Source organism: Vulpes vulpes, unplaced genomic scaffold (genome assembly GCF_048418805.1).
Source record: "Vulpes vulpes isolate BD-2025 unplaced genomic scaffold, VulVul3 Bu000000635, whole genome shotgun sequence".
NCBI lineage: Eukaryota > Metazoa > Chordata > Mammalia > Carnivora > Canidae > Vulpes > Vulpes vulpes.
In genome coordinates, this window is record NW_027325670.1 from 206,700 (window position 1) to 227,111 (window position 20,412).

At 39.5% G+C, this 20,412-nt stretch overlaps 1 protein-coding gene across 3 annotated transcripts in view; it reads left to right on the forward strand.

Annotated features, from left to right (window-relative positions):
• Positions 1-20,412, forward strand: part of LOC112923152 (midasin-like) — a 167,671-nt gene that overhangs the window by 129,363 nt on the left and 17,896 nt on the right. For 2 of the 3 annotated variants that reach the window (XM_072745083.1, XM_072745084.1), the window contains exons 72-88: positions 441-514; positions 1,151-1,343; positions 2,655-2,814; positions 4,279-4,425; positions 4,954-5,077; positions 6,444-6,549; positions 7,105-7,220; positions 8,106-8,591; positions 8,888-9,114; positions 9,696-9,851; positions 10,019-10,188; positions 11,168-11,329; positions 13,645-13,782; positions 16,220-16,361; positions 18,001-18,176; positions 18,738-18,881; positions 19,383-19,527. In XM_072745083.1, the coding sequence (XP_072601184.1) occupies positions 441-514; positions 1,151-1,343; positions 2,655-2,814; positions 4,279-4,425; positions 4,954-5,077; positions 6,444-6,549; positions 7,105-7,220; positions 8,106-8,591; positions 8,888-9,114; positions 9,696-9,851; positions 10,019-10,188; positions 11,168-11,329; positions 13,645-13,782; positions 16,220-16,361; positions 18,001-18,176; positions 18,738-18,881; positions 19,383-19,527 (2,866 nt within the window). The remainder of the gene's footprint in view (positions 1-440; positions 515-1,150; positions 1,344-2,654; positions 2,815-4,278; positions 4,426-4,953; positions 5,078-6,443; positions 6,550-7,104; positions 7,221-8,105; positions 8,592-8,887; positions 9,115-9,695; positions 9,852-10,018; positions 10,189-11,167; positions 11,330-13,644; positions 13,783-16,219; positions 16,362-18,000; positions 18,177-18,737; positions 18,882-19,382; positions 19,528-20,412) is intronic. The other variant, XR_011998423.1, reaches the window with a different exon arrangement.

Consider the following 20,412-nt stretch of genomic DNA (forward strand, 5'->3'; position numbering starts at 1 on the left):
GTTGGCTCCATTACTGACCTGTCCAGGGGTTTGAGAGGTTAGTGGAGTCAAAGGCTCCTCAAGAGGATTGCCACATACTTCTTTTAGTGCTCCCTCACCTGCTCTTGCCCAGGCTGATTATCCACCTCAGAGGAGTGTTATTTAGTGTTGAGTGCTATCAGGATGCCTTGGGGAAAGGAGGGCCCTGTCTTTTGAGAACTCTGTGGTTATGGAACCAACCGTGGCACAAACAGCACATATCAGGTGACCTGTTGATTGTGGCAGCACTCTTTTCATTGCTTTGTGACAAATAGGTGGTTCCTTTTTTGGACTTGTTTACTGGTACATAGTCTGGTATTTGGGATGGAGTGGGCTCTGGTCTTTGGCAAACAGATGATTTAGAAAGGAACAGAATAACACCAGCTTGATAACCCATTCCTTGATCTTCATTTATCTTTCAGGAATTTGTTAAAATATCCAAGTGGAATGATGTCAGCTTCTGGTCCATTAAACAGTCTGTGGAAAAGACACACAGGTAATTCATTTTTTAAAAATTGGAGGGTGACGGGGTGCTTTGGTGGCCCAGTTGGTTAAATGTCCAACTCCTGATCTCAGCTCAGGTCTTGATTTCAGGGTCATGAGCTCAAGCCCTGCGTTGGGCTCCATGCTGGGTGTGGAGCCTATTAAAAAAAAATGGGGGGAACCAAAGCTCAGAACTTTTGTATGCTAGATAGCAAGACTACATTGTTAATGTGGCCTGACGTAGTGTTGCCTTGAACTTATTATGAAGCACTAGATTGTTTTGGTGTGGCTTTTCAACAGCACCGTAACACCCAAAGCAAAATCTGTGTGCAAAAGGAATTGGTGTGCCTTGAGACAAAGCAGGTTAAGCACTGTAGAAGGGTTGAGTCTTTTGTCACCTACTAGCTGTTTTAGCTTGAGTGAAGTGATCCCACCATTCCTGACTTTAGGTTTTTCTTCTAGAAAAGGGAGATGACAATACCTGCCTTACTTTTCCTTAAAAACAAACAGGATGATTATGAATATCTAAGGAGTTCATGTATACAGTACGTATAGGTTATTAAGTTATGTATGTATGCGTTTTGCCACTTTTACATTTCCTCACTTTCCACCCATTTTTCCCTCCTCATCTGTCATTACCTGGGGCCAGGACCCTCTTTAAGTTCATGAAGAAATTTGAAGCTGTCCTGAGTGAACCCTGCCGGTCATCGTTGGTGGAGAGTCACAAGGAGGAGCAGCCTGACTTTTTGTCACAGCCAGCAGCCACTAGTGAGGCATCCTCCATTCAGAGTCTGAACAAGGCACTGAGGGAGACCCTGTTGGCCCGGCCGGCAGCTGCACAGGTATATCTCTAAGACAGTGTTTGCTTATTCCTGCCTAGTCAGGGGAGATGTGTGCTTTCTCTGTAGGGGGTGTTCCTAGAACTAGGCAAGGGAATGCCTTTGAAATATTGCTCTTTGGACAAGTACAGCATTTGTATGTCTGCCTGACACTGCTGCATGGTAATGCAGAAAGCATTGATCCTGGTACTGAAAGTTTAATGGTCACCTATGAGAAGTAAGTATTGTGCTCACCTGTGAAGATTTCATCTACCTGTGACAGAAGACTCGAAGCATCAGTTGAGGAGTACGCCACTGAAGCTGCCGCACAGGGAGTGACTGTATGCAGTGTACTCTGTTGATTTTAGTGGTTGCTGATGACCATGATATAAATTCTCTTATTGTGGCCAGTTTCAAGCACCAGCAGTTAAGAGTTGGCTTGTAAAATTCCAGAAAATATAATAGTCCTGGAGAGCTTGGGTGAGCAGATCTGTTATAGGATGTATGTTCTCACATCATATCCTTAGATGTAAAGAGCTCTGGGATCAAGGAGCACACCTCAAGAGAGTAATAGCTTTTGCTTTCTTACTATATTTCCCATCTTGGGTCCATAGAGTAAGCAGTGAAGGTCCTCAAGCTATTTTTGGTATTTTCGCAGTACAGAAAGCATAATAGAAATTGAGCATATAGCCATGATATGGCTCTACAAATGATATGGGTGCCAAGTTTACTTTCTTTTGATTATATTCATCAACTCACTGATTTCTGTCCTGATGACCAAAAATTTTTATTTGCTCTTGATGACAACATAGGAGTTTCAGGGATTCTAAAGGAAAAACAAAAACAAAAAACAAAAACAAAAAAAGAAAATAGACCCTTGTGGGTGAAAGCTTTCCCCTTTATTGGATGTCTGGGTTCCTGATAATTGAACTGTCAGGAAGTGGAGGGTGGGGAGAGATGGTTAGAAGTAGGATTTGTGTGGCTGAGAAATGCACTGCAGCACAGTACCATAAAGATAGCAGTGTTACTACATTCAGAGATGAGGACTGGAGCCTTCTTATGGTTAGCACAGGTAGCATTGGCTTGGGGTACAAGAGCTCCTTCTACAGTGATCTCATGTAGAGCAGCAGGAGGGGTTTCTGAATATCCAGGACACATGCCTTTTTCATTTTGATGATGCTTTTTGTGAGACTTCAGAGATGGGGAGGAGAGAGTTTAATATTTGCTGAGCCAGGTATGTTTGGAGGGGTGTAGCATTTAAATTTAGCACATGTGCAAGTTAGTGCTATTACTGTTGTTCTTGGCAGTGAGACTAACTTGTGCTTTGTCTCACAGGCTGTGATTCCAGAACAGTGTCAGGGTGCTCCTTTTCCTTCAGAGGGAGAGCTGCTGCGTCGCCTGCCAAAGCTCGTGAAACGAATGAGGAAGATGTGCCTGACATTCCTGAAGGAAAGCCGTCTGCCTCACCTAGTGGAGAGCCTCGATCACTTCACTGGTGGGTACCAGCAGCCAGGGCAGAGGGTGGGGTTTGCTCTCTGTTTTCCCCAGTCCCCAAAGAGGGTGGAAATTTGTTATGTATGCCCTTTTTTGATCTCTTGAATAGTGTTGAGTAGTTCATTGAATTAAACAAGTGGGCTAAAAACTAACAGACCCCAGATGCAGGAGCCATAATTTTCATCTTGTCTTCCTTTAATGTAAACTAATGCTATGTTATGCCATTTTCTACAATAGCCTTGTCTATATCAGCTCTCTTTGGTTGGAGAGATGGATTTCCCAGAGTCTGTAAGCTATCCCTACCTCTTAAACTGTTGTCTCTCTGTGGATGAATCTTCTTTCCTTTAAGTTTTCTTGTTTTCTCCACTGTGGAGAAATGGAGCAATTTCATCTCCCTGGTTGTCCTCACATAGGGAAGTTGAGAGTCAAGATTTGCTTTGTAGTATAACAGCAATGACTGAGGAACAGATTTTAGAACTTAATAGATTGAGGTCTTGGCTACCTTTCACCATTATCCTTCTCCCCTTTCATCCCTAGTGAGTGTAGTGTCAGTAGTGTCAGGTCCTTTAGTGAGGCTACAGTCTGATCTCAGGGAGCTCTTTATCTTTAAAACTTGTTAGAAGAATAGCCTAATAATCTCCATTCTCAAGATAACCTTCCCTACCCTAAGCCTGATGACCAGGATCAACAGAAGGTTCCATGTGGATCCTCTGGAAAGGGCCCCCACTCTGTGACATAATTCTCTAACACTCCTGCAGTGTCTGTATGCAGTACATTTGCTGACTACTGGAAGGCTAGATGGCCCGTGTTAAGTTTGTTAGGGCTACCTTAACAAAGGTGATTTAAGAGAAATTAATTTTCACTCAGTTTTGAGGTTAAACATACAAAAACAAAGTACTAGCAGGTTTGGTTTCTTCTGAGGCCTCTCTTCTGACCCACCCAGGCTGACCCCTCCTAGTCCATTCTTTAAGTAAATGGACTTTAGAAAGTGATGAGACCTCTCTGAGCCTCTCCAAGCAGCTAGAAATCAATGCTTCTGGAGTTGTACGGTATAAAGGAACATCTACCAGGAACTAGGTATAGGATAGGAGCTCAGTATGTATCATATTTATGGGAAATTTATCTCAGATGACTTAAATTCTTATAAATTGCTGCGCATAGTGCTAAACAAGTGCTTTCTGCCCGATCGAATATAAATCCCTAGATTAAAAAAAAAAAAAAAAACAACTACTTTTATTTGGGTTGTTTGTTGAGATAAAATCCATGATTTTTTATTTTCTATTTCCATGCATCTTGATTCCTTTAGTTTAGAATTTACAAAGTGCTAGGGACTATGCTAGTTGTCAGAGCCTTAAATATGAACGTCATCTGGTTCTTATTTTCCATAACGTACTGAATCTTGAGTATTGGTTTTAACACATGACTAAGCCCTTGTGATTTCAGTATTGCCTCATTATCTCCTCAGGTGAAGTGATTTCCTCTGTAGGTGAACTGCAGAGCTTAAAGGTGGAGCCCTCTGCAGAGAAGGAGAAGCAACGATCAGAAGCCAAGCACATTCTTCTGCGGAAGCAGCGAGCTTTAGCAGACCTCTTTCAACACCTTGCAAAAACTGGTAAGATTATTGCTTGAAACCTGATGGAGAATGATGGTCAGCTATTAGCAGGGGAAACAACGTGAGTGATTTAGGGGAAATTTCTAGAGACGGTTGATGGTGGGAAACAGAAGGTATGTAGGCAAGATTTTGAAATGCCATTCTGAGAGTACAGTCATACATATGAAATTCCTCTGATGAACCATTTGTGATTTCCAAATATTTTCACAGTTTTGTAATGAAGTTTCTCAAAAACCATGCTTTATTTTCATCACCATATGTTGTATGGCACCCACCCTTTCAACATAACTTAGAAAGCAACATTTCTCAAACTTTAGTGCATGTACAAATGACTTGAGGAATCTCGTTAAGTGTAGTAGTTCTGTTTCAGGTGCAGGGCAGGGCCTGAGAGCCTGTTTTTTTTAAGAAGCTACTGGGTTGTGCTGTTCCAAGGACTTTATTTTGAGTAGCAATGATGGTGGGATGGGATGAGGCATGGCACATTCATTCTCTTCTGAGTTTCTTAAACACATGATATTTATTTCCCAGGTTTGTCATATCGCAAAGGTCTTGCCTGGGCCCGTTCAAAAAACCCTCAAGAGATGCTTTATCTTCACCCATTAGATGTCCGGAGCGCGTTGTCTATAGTCAGCACTCAGGAAGCTGATTCTAGGTTTGTTTTTTAAATTATAAACGGAGCAAGTTATTTAAGCCTCCATGTCCTTATTTGCCAAAATGGGTACAGAATATCTCTCTCCTAGTGTTGGTGTACAGATAACATTTAGAAAAGTCCCTGGCTTAGGATCTGGCTTGTGGTAAGCATTCGTTCAATAAGAGTTCATTCTTTTTCCTTTTCCTTTTCCTTTTCCTTTTCCTTTTCCTTTTCTTCTTTCTTTTCCTTTTCTTCCTTTCTCCCTCCTTCCCTCCCTGCCTCCATCTAACACCCAACATGGGGTTTGAACTCTTGATCCTGAGATCAAGAGTTGTATGCTCTATTGATGGAGCCAGCTAGTACCCCCCCACACACACACACACTTTTTTAAAAGTATCTTTTCCTTTCCTCCTTGTATTCACCTCTCCCATTATATTTTTGGTCCTTTGATTTTCCTAAGGTCTCTTCACTTGATTTCAATTCACAGGTGAAAATCCATGAGAGAATGGCCACATTTGTAGCTGTTCCCTGTACATAGGTTCTTTATAATTTCTAATATATTCTTGAATTTGAGAACCTTTTGAGACAGAACTGTGTTCATAACTATGGCAGAGATGGTTGTAAATGATGATTTGCTCACCTCGGTATGCATACATTTGTATTTTGTTTGCCAATGGTCCTCTCAATGCTTTAAATTTTAATTCAACACAACATTGTAAAAAATAGAAATTATTTTTTAAGTCTTTTTAAGCAATCTCTACACCCAACGAGGGGCTCAAACTCATAACCTTGAGATCAAGAGTTACATGTTCTTCTACTTGAGCCAGGCAGTCACCCCAAAAGTAGAAATTTTACATAAATATTCTGGATTTCAGTTTTTCAGGAAGATTTGGCCAAGTGGGTTCACTTTCCCATGTACTCAAAAGTTAAAACTGTAGCTCCCTCCTTTTGACAGCACATATGCTCTTCAGATCATTGTGGTCTTCAACAATACCTTTTGCGTATTCCACATTGAAGTCAGTTGTCATTGACATGTATCATTTTGTGCTTGGCTGTCCTTAATCATTTATATTATCTGCTTGGCCCCTATAGCATCAGAATTTATGACCCTTAGCTTCCACTCCTAAGATAGTTACAAAGTTTTCATTAAGGAAACTATATTGTCATCATAATTTATTTCCCTACTATCCTTCCAGTGCTGAATATATAACACATTTTTCACATAAAGGGCTGACAAGTACCTGACTGAATGAGACCGCACAGAAATAAATTTATTCACACACTTGACTTTGAGTTGTGATTAAACAGTCTCAATCTCTGAGTCTTCAGGATCTGCGCTGGGAAATAGTGGTTTTATTTAAGTAAATCATGTTGATTTCTTTTCTAGACTGCTTACAGAAATCTCATCTTCATGGGATGGATGCCAGAAATACTTCTTTCGCTCTCTTGCACGACACGCCAGACTTAGTGCAGCCTTAGCAGCTCCTGTCAAGGTAGGTGACAGAACCCCAGAGATTTTGCAGAAACCCAAAAAAAGCTCCTGTTGTTCCCCTAGGGTAGCATTCTCAAGTCTTGTTAAGTGATCAGAGTACATTACCGAAACTGACTGAGTTTTTTGTAGAACATCATTAAACTTAATATAAATCAGATTTGGCCAATTTTGTGTTTAATCATGGAGCATTTTATCATAAATTCTGTTACTTACATTTGCCAGCAAGACCCAATGCATAAGAAAAGTTAAGTCAAAAAAGCTTCAAGTGAGAATGCCATCTTCAGGTATTTTTTTCTCTTTGTGAATTGAGAAAAGACTACTAATTTTGATGTTAAGTCTAGTTCCTATTCATGGAACATCTGGACGCATAATTTGAAAAGCACTGCTCAAAAAGATGAATGCGTTGCTTCTAGACTGCAGTCTATATCCAAAGCTTATCTACGCAAGGGGCACTTTCCCCAGAGAGGATTAGATGAACCGGCTCTCTGATGACACCTGCATAGGTGGTGGTGTTTGCCAGCGGCAACCTTGGCATGCTTCCTTCTCCCCCTGTCAGGAGTTGGGCATGAGCAACGTTGAGCGGTGCAAAGGGTTCTCGGCACATTTGATGAAGATGCTTATTCGACAGCGGCGCTCCCTGACCACGCTGACTGAGCAGTGGATCCTCCTCAGGTATTTGCTAACTAGTTAGTAGGATTTGTGGCATGAATTAGGAAGAATTGTTCGAGTCCGCTCTCATGTGAAATGAAATTTGAGGCTCAGAGATGTAGGTGGCGGTTCTCTTGGCTCTGTCCCTTGCTCTTGGTGATCTGCTTCTGCTCTGTGGTTCTGGTACCACCTCTTGGGAGAATGGGCCCTGGAGGAGGAGCTCCGGGCTAAAGTACACCCAGGTCTGGATTGAGGGGGTTTGTGGTTGACAGTCTATCTGGCTGTGTGACAGGATTGTGTTTATGGTATTGGAGTATCTGTCTCTGAACACAGATCAGATTTGTGATTGTTTCCATTCATTAGGCTTTTTGGATCACAGAGTTGCAATTTACTGAGCCATACACAGATGCTTCTCATTGGAAATAGATATTTAAAAGATGAGGACAGTTAGGAAGGCTGTCATCCATTTGTTGAGTGGATTGTTGGCTGAAAGGTAGTATTTCCAGACTATATACACACTTTGGCTACAGCTGTTTTCTTCTTTACTCATAAGGGTTTATCTAACAAAGTATACTACAATTACTTGGATTTTCTTTTTTTTAAATAATGGTTGAGATCACTGCAGTGGTGTGACTATGTTGGGTGTGATAAGCTGTAAGGGAATAGATAAGCAGTGAGTTTTGATACTTGTGAAAGACTGAAGAGCCTCCTTTCAGTCTTCAGAAGGATGTGTTTAATTAAGTGTATTAAAAGGCATTTAACAGACTTCTTATCTGTGGGGGATCCTGTCTTCTTGATTATGTGAAAAAGCCCATACTTTGTTTAGAAATAAATGAATTTCCTGTTTAAAACAACATGGTGACACAGTTTAAGGTGCCATGTGTTTTCCCTGTTGGTTTCTCGGCACAGGAACCTCCTTGGCTGTGTGCAGGAGATTCATAGCAGGCTGACTGGCCCATTGGTGTACCCAGTGGCCTTCCCTCCTCAGGATGGTGTGCAGCAGTGGACAGAAAGGCTGCAGCACCTAGCCATGCAGAGCCAGATCCTGCTGGAGCAGCTCTCCTGGCTCCTCCAGTGCTGCCCCAGTGCAGGGCCAACTCCAGGCCGAGGTGATGCCCAAGCACAGGGTCAGCCTTCTGCTGCCTACCCAGAAGGACCAGACCTCAGTGAGGGACGGTTTTCCAGAGCAGTACAGGACCTCGTCCCATCAGAACTGAGTTATCCATCCCCAGTACCTCGAAATCAGCTGCCCTCTGGTTGCTTGATGCGTAAACAGGACCAAGTTTGGCAACAGTCAACTGCAAGATTAACAGAGATGCTGAAAACTATTAAAACAGTAAAAGCTGATGTGGACAAAATCAGGCAGCTGTCCTGTGAGACTCTCTTTCATTCTTGGTGAGTGTGCCTATGTCTTTACTGTCTCTCTCTATGCCCGGGTACTTGATCAAGGTTTAGTAATGAGAGCAAGTGATGAAAGGGATTTTGCTTTAATTCTGTTTTTCTGTGGACTTTCATGGTGCTTTGTGGCATATATTTCACTATTAATCTTGAAATGGAGTGAATTTTCCCCTGCTTAAATTTTAGTGGTTGGAGGGAGGTGTGTGTGTGTGTGTGTGTGTGTGTGTGTGTGTATGTGTGTGTGTGTACGGTAGCCCCTTCCTCTCAACGTTGTGGCATTTCTCTTGTTGCAGGAAAGATTTTGAAGTTTGCTCTTCTGGGCTGAGTTGCCTATCCCAGATGTCAGTTCATTTGCAAGGCCTAGAGTCCTTGTTCATTATTCCAGGGATGGAGGTTGAGCAAACAGATCAACAAATGGCATTAGTTGAGAGCCTGGAATATTTAAGAGGAGAAATCAATAAAGCCACAGATGACTTTACTACCTGGAAGACACATCTACTTGCTTTAGGCAGCCAAGGCGGTAAGGACTGTCCTTCAACAAGGGAGTCAGAGCCCAGGGTAGGAGTGATGTCTTACAGATTTAAGTCCAGCCTGTCCTAAAAACACATTATGTTTTGTTCCGGACATATCTATCCAGGTTTCTAAGACAGACAGGTATGGTTGGAACTCACAGCTTTTAACTATTGCTGCCTCTTTTCTTTGAGTACCTTGCCTCTGAATTGATGATATCACTTTGTAGCACATATGTAGGGAGGTGGCACAGGCTCACTCGCTGTTACAAACCATTCTCTCTTACACTGGAAAGTTGAGGGCTGATAACTAAGTTGGTGTTTATATGCACCATCACAACTATCTTCATATTTTTGGCATTCTTCCAGGAAAGCGTTCAATAAAAGATGGTAAACTCTTGTAGGTTTTATCTAGATAAGGAATAAGTCTCATTCACCTTTGTTTCAGCAATTTGACACGGTGGCTCACCCATAGTAGGTACTTGATAGGTAGCTGTTTGTAAAAAGTAACAAGTGAGAATTGTTAATTATTTCCAGAGACATTGAAGCAAATGATTGGGGTTTTTTTGTTTTGCACCATGTTACTTACTAGGAAACCAAATGTTGGAGGAAGGGTTTGTGGAAGATTTTTCAGAGCAAGTGGAAACTGCCATCAGGGCCATCCTTTGTGCCATCCAGAATTTAGCAGAAAGAAACAGTAAAAAGACAGAGGAGAACGCTGACCAAACAAGACCACAAGAAGAGGATGGTATGTCTGAAATCAGGCAAAAACGATTTTTATATTTTATTTAATTTTTAAATATATTTTTGTGGCTAAATATTTAAGGACAGATGTTAGGAATGATGACTGGATGAATGGAGATGAAAAGAGTATTTTGTATTATTCATCATGTCTTCCTTTTCTGTGAATGAAAGAGGCAGCAGGCTTTGAAAGATTGCAATCAGGACATCTAACAAAACTCTTAGAGGATGACTTACGGGCTGATGTGAGCGCTCTGCATGTTCAGAAAATAATTTCCGCTGTCTCTGAGCTGTTGGAGAGGCTGAAATCATATGGCGAGGATGGCATAGCATCAAAGCACACGGTAATATAGACTTCTTGCTATCTAGAGTGGGCTGAGCAAAGGCAGAGTGGGTCTCACTTTGCTCCATGTGGTTGGTCCCAAAGCAGGCCTTTGTGGCAAAAAAAAAAAAAAAAATCACTAAGTTTGATTTCTTTATGCATGTAAACATCACTGACAAACTTTGTAATTCTTAGGGCTTGCTAGCTAAGGGTTATAGTTGTAAGATGCACAGACGCAAAAAATGCCAGCAATCCAGAGTTCTCTATTTTCTTGGGATTCTTTCATACTCCACCACATACTCCTGGGTATTTGATCTTAATGTGGATGCTGCTGCTGTCGTCTAAGGCTGAATGGCCACACTCTGCAAATACCTTTCCCTTCACAACAAACCAGCAGAGGGGGAAGTTGCTGTGTCCATAAAAGTCCAGAGAAGCAACTTTTTTTTTTTAATTTTTACTTATTTATGATAGTCACAGAGAGAGAGAGAGAAGCAGAGACACAGGCGGAGGGAGAAGCAGGCGCCATGCACCGGAAGCCTGATGTGGGATTCGATCCCGGGTCTCCAGGATCGCGCCCTGGGCCCAAGGCAGGCGCCAACCCGCTGCGCCACCCAGGGATCCCAGAGAAGCAATTTATTTTGTAGGATATCATAAGTCTCTAGTATTGCTTCCAGTGCTAACTTTGATTCCAAATAGAATTTGTATGTAAACGTCTTATTTAAAAGCAAAAACGAAAAACCTTGTTAACTAAGTGAAACTAAGTGACAGAATTTAAAATGTACTTTCGTGAGGGTTTGTGTCAACAAGGAGGAAATATCAGTGAGCATAAGGGTGTGTGTGTATAAGAGAAAATATACATAAAACTTACTATTAGTGGCATTTAGTAGGTTCAGTGTTGTGCAATTATTGTTGCTGTCTAGTTATAGAACATTATTATTACCCCAGAGAAAACCTGGTACTGGTTACTAGTGTGAACAGGCCTTGTGGTCTTTTGCCCACAGTTCTTCAGCCAGTCCTGCTGCGTGTTGGTGCGTCTGGTGCCCATGCTCTCCAGATACTCAGACCTCGTCCTCTTCTTCTTGACTGTGTCTCTGGCAACTCACCGTAGCACTGCAAAGCTGCTCTCTGTGCTTGCCCAGGTCTTTACAGAGTTGGCCCAGGAGGTAAGGACTGTCCATGATCCTCCATACCCATTAGTGCTTGGGTTCCCAAGCTGGTTTTTTTGAACCTTCACAAATAGGTGATTTGCTCTCCCTGTGGATTTCTCAGGGCTTTATCCAGCACCCTTTTGCTAAGCCTGTTTCCATTAAGGTCTTGGAACCTGCAGGTCCCCCTCTGATGAATTCCCTAGACTCCAGGGGCTGTCGTGAGCCTCAGTCTCCTCATTTGTAAAGTGAGATCTGCCTACATTCCTTACCATTTTTGTGAGAACTACATTTAATTGAATATATACTTTGTTTTGTTTTTATTTCTTTAGTATTCTAAGATTTTCTCCAAATCCAGGTACAATACAGGTGAGAATCACTTGAGAAAGATAGGAATTTACAGACTGAAGATTGGGTCTAGCCTTCTTATAAATAGTCAAGAGTTCTTAGTTCTGAGTATCTGGAATACTAGAAAGGGTTTAAAAATGGGAGGCAAGCCCATGCAGCAAGCATATCTAGAGGATAGATATTTGTATTTGTTTAATAATAAATGAGTTAGTCCGATTTGCTCCCTCTCTTCAATGGGCACTGAGCCAATCTCACATCCCATCACTTTTTTTTGTTTGTTTGTTTGTTTTTGTTTTTTTCCCCATCACTCTTTGGAAGATAGACTACATGCAAAAGACAGTAGCAGGACAGTGTATAGTGAGGGTGCCCTGAGATTTGAGTTAGCTGTGTTAGTCCACTTGTGCTGTTGCTCTGATCTGACAGGTTCTAGAGTGAATTTGGCCTGTGCTTCGGGTGGGGTTTGGGGGTCTGATATAAGCAAAAGTGTTGGGAGTCCTTTGGCTGTTCTAGAGGTAGCTACTGTAGTGATGCTCCTGCAGAAGGACATCTGAGTCTTCTCCTGTATGGTTGTATTCTGTCTATATCTAAACCTATTTTAAAATAATGTAGCGCAATGGGAAAATTAGTTAAGTTAACCAAAACATATTTTTCAATCAATATTCCAGGAATACATGTCCTAAAAGTGATTTTGCCTTTCCTTTAAGTTTTTATGTATCCACATTGTATTCATATCCTTTCTGAATAGTCCTGAGGGAAACAAAGTAGGTTAGACTCAGTGCTAAGATCTAGGTCATAATTCTAACAATCCATGGAAAGCTTTTGGTGACACAATTGGCAACTGGTTTGGGGCTCTTGATTCTGTGTTAGTTGGCAGCTGATTTCTTAGTACTTTTCCATCCTAAGATTGACAAATAACTTGATAGCTTGTCTGATAAAATTTGTGATTGAGAACTACTCTTTTCTTATACTTGTTTTTCTGTTCATTTTTGTCCCATATGCTAGTAGTTGATTTTCCTTTCCAAGATTATTTTCCAACACTAAACACTGTTTTGTTAACACTTCATGAGTCTTTTCTTTGTCTGACCTTGTTCTTGACTCTAGAACCCATGGCATGCCAGATGCCTTGGTAGAAAACGTGGCACATACATTAAGAGTGACAGTTCTACCTCAAGAGTTGAGGGGGAGGCATGTTTCTTTTATATTAAAATTAACATTTTACTTGAGCATCACACCAAATTTTCTTCAATTTTTGAAGTAAAAATGAAATTTCCCACTGTGTCATCTGCTTCAAGTTGCTGTACCTCCAGGGTTATAGGTCTTCTTGCCCTCCTCTCTTCTCTGACTTACTAATTTCTCTTTTTTCTTTTTCTTTTTCTTTTTCTTTTCTTTCTTTTTTTTTTTTCTTTTCTTTTCTTTTTTTTTTTTTCTTTTCTTTTTTTTTTTTTTTTTTTTTAAGATTTTATTTATTTATTCATGAGAGAGAGAGAGAGGCAGAGACACAGGCAGAGGGAGAAGCAGGCTCCATGCAGTGAGCCTGACATGAGACTCGATCCCAGTTATCCAGGATCACGCCCTGAGCTGAAGGTGGTGCTAAACTGCTGAGCCACCCAGGCTGCTCTCTGGCTTTACTAATTTGAGAAGTAAATAAAGAAGAATGAATTATCCCTTTGGGATTTAGACACTTGAGAGGTTCTACTCTTGCTGAGTGACTTGGTCCTAAAATGTTGTCCTAGTATAATTGATTCAGATTTTTGTCTTGCCAGTTAAGATTACTACATATCAGAAAGACCTCTACAAAGTCAAAAGCTTATATGTTAAATCTAATGTCCAGCTTTGAACAGCATAATAACTGTTATCACCAAGGAAGAAGGAAATGCCATGTCTACTGTATGAATTTCCATCAGATTGAAAATCCTGAGAGAAAAGGTCAAAAATTATTTTTCTTTTATTGCTTTTGTACCTAATTATTCACTCTTGTTTTTAAGGGATTTTGCCTGCCTAAAGAATTCATGGAAGATTCAGCAGGAGAAGGAGCAACTGAATTCCATGACTATGAGGGAGGTGGAATTGGGGAAGGCGAGGGCATGAAAGATGTGAGTGACCAGATAGAAAATGAAGAACAGGTATGTTATCGCATGCCCGAAATATACATACAGTTTTCAGAAACTCACTCCCTTTTTATTTTCTTCTCAATATTAAGTTTTATACATGAATGTTTTTTACTAGGTTAATGATTTTCAAACTCTGGTTTGTGGAGCCCTAAGAATACTAAAGTTTTAGAGAGTGGAGATAAATAAAAAGCCAAAAAACTACAGAAGGGATCTTTGTAGCTCAGTCATTAGTTATAGCTATAATTTGACAAGGAAGTAATCTAAAATTTTTTATTTTAAATGGAGAGATCTTGATATTCTAGAGTATTTTTGGTAGTGACTCATTTAAGGATAAAAAAACTTGGCTATTTTAAGTAAGGTGCATTAAATAATAATACCAGTGTTTATTATTAACAGATTCTATTGTATATCTTTAAGACCTGTTGAAAAATCTTAATTTATATACTGTTTTAGTTGGAATCAAGAATGTTTTTGAAATAGGTGTTTTGGGCTAAGATTCCTGTGTTGCTTTTTTTAAATGCCTGTCTTATTTGGGAGTGATTTTTTTTTTTTTTTTTTTAAAGCATACTATTATTAGTCATACAGATTTACCAACTGTGACTTGAAGAAATAATGGAATTTTTTTTAAGCTCCTATATTCTAAATCTAAAGCAGACCACACATTTTTATTTATTTTTAATAGCTACAACCATAGCTTAAAGAAGCAAATCAATTCAAACTTATCCTTTGAAAACTGGAAAGAAAAACAAAAAGAGTTAAGCTAGTGTTGATGGTAGAGCTCTGTTTAATACACATACGTTTTTTTATTTGGCTTTTCTGTATTTCTCAAATTTAACTTCTTTGCCAACGTTACTTTTTTCATGGAAAAAAAATTAAAGCAAAAAAAAAAAATCACAAACTTAATAGAAAAGTGCAATCCTGTGCAAAAAAACATGAAGTGGGATAAAAGCTATCAAAACAATTTGGCAATATTTCATAAATTTTAATTGTATGTATTCTTTGACCTAGGAATTCCGTGTTTTCTGAGAGAAATGTTAATATTAAAGATAAATAGGTATATGAAGGAGGTTTTTTTGTACAAGGATGTTCCCTATAACATTATAATGGTGAAGATTGTGAAAAAAATTCCAAATACTTACCAGGAGGGAATTGTTTAAATTATACACCATCAAAAAAAAATTATGACACCATCCATGCAGAACAGTGCTTTAAGCTAATTAGACAGAATGAGATAGATTTCCATCTTGATACATATAAATCTATCTACAAGATATTTTTTAAATTAGAAAAACCGGGTTCCTGGCTGGCTCAGTCAATAGAGCATGCAACGCTTGATCTCGGGGTCATGAGCTTGAGACTCATGTTGAATATAGAGATTACTTAAAAATAAAAAATTTTTTAAAAAAGAAATGAAAAACAGATTGCAAAGCAGTTAGTAAAGCAGTGATCCCTTTTTGTTTATAAAGATGTGGGGGGTGTGTACTGATACAGATCACCTAGGTGTATTCTTGGATAAAAAGATGTACCAGAATGTCAGTGATACTGATTTCTTTGAGATTTTTGCAGGATGGTGGTTCCATGGGAAACTTACTCTTTCTGTTTTGCTTACAGTTCTTTTAATGGGATTTTATTGTGTTTGTTTTTTAAAAATTTTTTTTTTAATTTTTTATTTATTTATGATAGTCACAGAGAGAGAGAGAGAGAGAGAGAGAGAGAGAGAGAGAGGCAGAGACACAGGCGGAGGGAGAAGCAGGCTCCATGCACCGGGAGCCCGACGTGGGATTCGATCCCGGGTCTCCAGGATCGCGCCCTGGGCCAAAGGCAGGCGCCAAACCGCTGCGCCACCCAGGGATCCCGTGTTTGTATTTTTAAAAAGCATTTTAAAATCCAACCATAGTTTGAAAAAAATAAAATTCAACCATAATAAGAGAACAATCATGAATCTTCTGCCACAAATAACACCTAGAGTATACAGGAATACATATAGTTTAAGGAAAAGTGAACAAAAATTATATTCAGTTACTATCTGAGACCAAAGTGATAAAAATATTAAAGATGTGGACATTATAATAGGATTGAATTTTTTATCCTTCTTATTCTTAAGAAGTTATTATTTTTTTTAAGAATGCGTATTCTTTGCGTTCTTTAAGAATGCATATGTCTGGAATTGCCTTTTTTTTTTTTTTTAACAATTCACAAGAAGAAAACTTCAACAAAATTCTATATTCTCTAATCCCAATGCAATAAAACTAGAAATTACAGACCTACTAAAGCAAACCAGAAATTATTGTGTGTGGTTATATCCCCGTTGGTTCTCTTATTTTTCCTCTCCCTAGAGATAACTTAATATCATTAATGGTGGCTTATATATTTATGTTCTATTTAGAGCTGAATAAACAACAGCAAAGTGACGGCATTTATGCTTTCTATAATGCTTTTTTTTATATAGGCAGAAGATACATTTCAGAAAGGTCAAGAAAAGGATAAAGAGGATCCTAACTCAAAATCAGACATTAAGGGCGAGGATAATGCCATTGAGATGTCAGAAGACTTTGATGGGAAAATGCATGGTGGGGAACTTGAAGAACAAGGTTTGTGGTTGTTACTTCATTCTTGTTTTTAAAAAATAGTTTATCTAGGAAATTACATGTTCTCAATAAGGAGCCTATTATAATTTTTTGGAACAAGTTTATTACTCTGCATAACTGAAAATGAAAACATTAGCATATGTATATTTCTTCACTGTCTTGACTGAGGCAGAAGTCTATAGTCAGTTTTGGAGATTCATCTCTGTAAACTCAAGACATTGGTATTTTGGCTGCCTCCTGTGCTAGACATAGTGACTTCCCCTTCAGGGAAGCCTGAAAGAACAAGAAGAGATACCCCTAACAGAGCTTGACTCTCAGCTCAAAAGTAAATTGGTCAGGGTAGTTTCTTTAAACAACTTAAAAAAAAAAAAAAAAGTAGTAGGCATTTGTTATAGATGATTTGGAACGAGAGTGCAGGAGTGAATAGGTAGCCCTTAGACTTACCACTCAAACCACTTAATAAATTTTTATTCCTTTCCATTTATTGTGTGTGTATATGTATACACACAGAGACCATAAATAGTTCTGTAGATGGCTTTTTTTTTTTTTCCTTTTATAGGGAGAGAGCTGGGGGAATGGGCAAAGAGAGAGGGAGAGAGAATCTTAAGCAGGCTCCATGTCCAGCGTGGAGCCTGATGTGAGCCTTGATCCCACAACCCTGAGATCATGACCTGAGCCAGAAACCAGGAGTTAGATGTTTAACCGTATGAGCCACCCAGGGTCCTTTATAGTCAGTTTGCTTTTTTCATTTAACATATGAGCATTCCCCTATCATTATAAATTATTTGAGAATGTGATTTCTTAATAGCACATTATCACTTGTCACAGGTTTGTACCATAATTCAGCAATTGCCCTAAATTTCTGACCATAGCGTAATTTGAGATATCATGTCTTATTGTAAGTGAAGGTATTGCAGAAATGAGAGTTGACCTTAAAGTAGAAAAGTATACACTTGCCTAAGAAACATAAGAATATAACCTTTAGGGGCACCCAGGTGGCTCAGTGGTTGAGCATCTGCCTTTGGCTCTGTCGTGATCCAGGGATCCTGGGATCGAGTCCTGCATCAGGCTCCCAATAGGGAGCTTCTCCCTCTACCTTTGTCGCTGCCTCTCTCTGTGTCTCTTGTGAATAAATACATTTAAAAAAAAATTTTTTTTTTAAAGAATATAACCTTTATCACAGTGGACCTTGAGCAAAAACAATGGTAAGAAAATTCTATTGAATTAGACACACGATTTTAGATGTTGGATAAAATAGAAGTGTATATATAATGTGTTAGAAATGGGGAGGAACCTTGGAAGTCATATAGTTTAAATCTTTCATTTCACAGACAAGAAACCACAACCCAGTGAAGTTGCTGAGTCTCATAATGAATATTCCCCCTAGCACCAGAAGTAGACACACTGACAGCTATTCTACCACCTTCTGTTTGTTAATATCACATATTATGGACTTCTTTTTTCCTTCAAATAGTTTGCAAAACACAGTAGGACTACTTCAGTAGGCATCTGCCTGTACAAAGTCCTGTAAATGCAAGCAATAAATCTCAGATGGGGCACTTGCCAGGTAGTGTATCCATCCCTGTTCTGCACACATGGACCAGTTTGGGGATTTACCTTAGCTCAGTGTCTTCCCTTTCAGAAGAGGATGATGGGAAATCAGATAGTGATGGTGGAGACCTAGATAAACAGATGGGCGATCTGAATGGTGAGGAAGCTGATAAACTAGATGAGCGGCTTTGGGGTGATGATGATGAGGAAGAAGAGGAGGAGGAAGAAGACAGTAAAACTGAAGAAACAGGGCCAGGAATGGATGAGGTAATTAAAAGATTCCCCCTATCCTATAGTCCCCAGGTTGAGAGGAGACATTGTTCCCACCCGTTACCATTTTCTGTTATTTACTGCTCTTCTCTGTCATTGTTTTTCTTCTTTCTTTCATCCCTCTTGTTCTTCTTCTTTTTTGCCTCTTCTTGATTGTATTCCAAGCCAGAAGAATGGCCTAACCTGGGCCATGTATTATGGAAGAGCCAAGTTAAGACTCAATGCAAGTGTTCTGATTCGGCTGTTGGCCACTGAACTTCTCCACCTCCCTGCTTGGGAAAAGTCAGGCTGGATGGGACTCTGCAGCAGCACAGTGTGGCCCATCCCACTGTTCACACCTCTGCTATTACTGCTGCCATCTGGGCTAAAGCCAGACTATTCTTTCTAGGTTGTAAATGACACCCTGTCATCTGGATATTTCCATGGGATTGGCCCAACAGGCAGAAATTGTACATGCCTAAGAACTAATTTAGATAGAATCAACCTACATGAAAGCAGTTTCTTAGATTGAGAGTAATGATTTTGTGATTTTGTGCCTTTTCTTCCTCTGACATTTAGGAAGATTGTGGACTTGTTGCCAAAGATGACAACTTAGATGCTGGGAAATCAAACAAAGATAAAAACCAAGATAAGGAGGAAAAGGAAGAAGAAGTTGCTGATGATGGACAAGGCCAGGACAAAATTAATGAACAAATAGATGAGGTGATGAGGTTATGAAATGGATCTACCCCTGATTCAAGGCCAGGGCTGTTGTACTGCAGAGCTCCTGGGGAAGTCTTAAGATATTTTCATCCTGTTCATCAGTTGTTTTCCCATTGCCTCATAAAACGTGTAACAAAGTCTCTCAACACCTCATAAAATATCTATTGGTTACTAATGAGGTAGTCTTCATGCTGTTTGGGCTCATGCTGGAGTTTGAAAGCTAAATTCTGTGATTCTTTTCTATATATCTCCTCGTAAACCTTAGTTTCTTTCTTGAAATTAAGCAACACAGTACCTCTTATCAGTGGAGAACGTGCATAGAAAGTGAAGTTTGAAATTTGAAATTTCTAGAAGCATTTGTAAAATTCTGAAGTATGGGGGAAATTTTAGAGAAGAGACTTTGTATTCTGTTAGCATAGCTGCTTAAAGATAATTATATGCAAATACTACTTTTTAAAAAGTTTGTAATTTATTTTTTCCTGTTCTCTCCATTGTCCAAAGAGGGAATATGATGAAAATGAGGTGGATCCTTACCATGGCAATCAGGAGAAGCTGCCAGAACCTGAGGCCTTGGACCTTCCAGATGACTTGAACCTAGACAGTGAAGACAAGAACGGTGGTGAGGACACAGACCATGAAGAAGGAGGTATGTCTTTCAAAACCTAAAGAGACCAGTTGGAATTCACTAAAAATGTACAATAACCAATTTCTTCATGCCATATCATGGGCAGGTCAAAAATCTTGTCCAGTCATCTCAATTCCTCTTTGAGAAAATTGTTTGCTTTTTCTCTGTAGTGTTTCTCTCACCTGAGTTAGACTTAAAGCTTAAGCTGAGTACAGTGAAAGTAAACTAGCAGGTTTTTTGTCATTAATGTCCTCTCCTGTCCTATGTTTTAGCATTGCAGTAGCTGTGTGGTCCTTCATCACACAAAGCTTCATTTCCTCACAGCCATCTCGATGCCCCATCTCATGGATTGATGTAAACACTGAAATCTGAGTATATGAGGCCTCTAGTGGAGCCTTAGGTACAGCTTTTTTAGGGAAATGATTGTTTCAGTTATTGGTGGCTGTGCATCTGTTACATGTTTAATTTGAAATATGAAGTCATTGTTACAGGGAATGAAACTGAATAATCAAGAGAAGTCACAGGGCACTTGACAGTAATCTGCCTGTCATCCGCTGTTCAGTTTGAGTGAGTTCCCTAGGGAGAGCTGATACTGTATTGTTTGGAAAATGCCCCTATAATAGAAAGAAAGTCCCCAGTCATGGTGGGTAATCAGACAGATAGAAGCTAGCCTCACTGTGCTTCATAACAAATCTGTTACATATATAGAAAAGTTATTAAACTTTTTAAAACCCCATATTGGAAAAAATTAGTAAGTTATAAAAGAATAAATAAGAGGTAACGTTTATGTAAAAGTTTAATACTATATATTAATGGGTGCATCAAATATAGGAAAACACAAAAAGGAAGAAAACACAGCAGCTTCAGGTTATGGTGACCTTTGAGGAAGTAGGAAGGGCAAAGGCA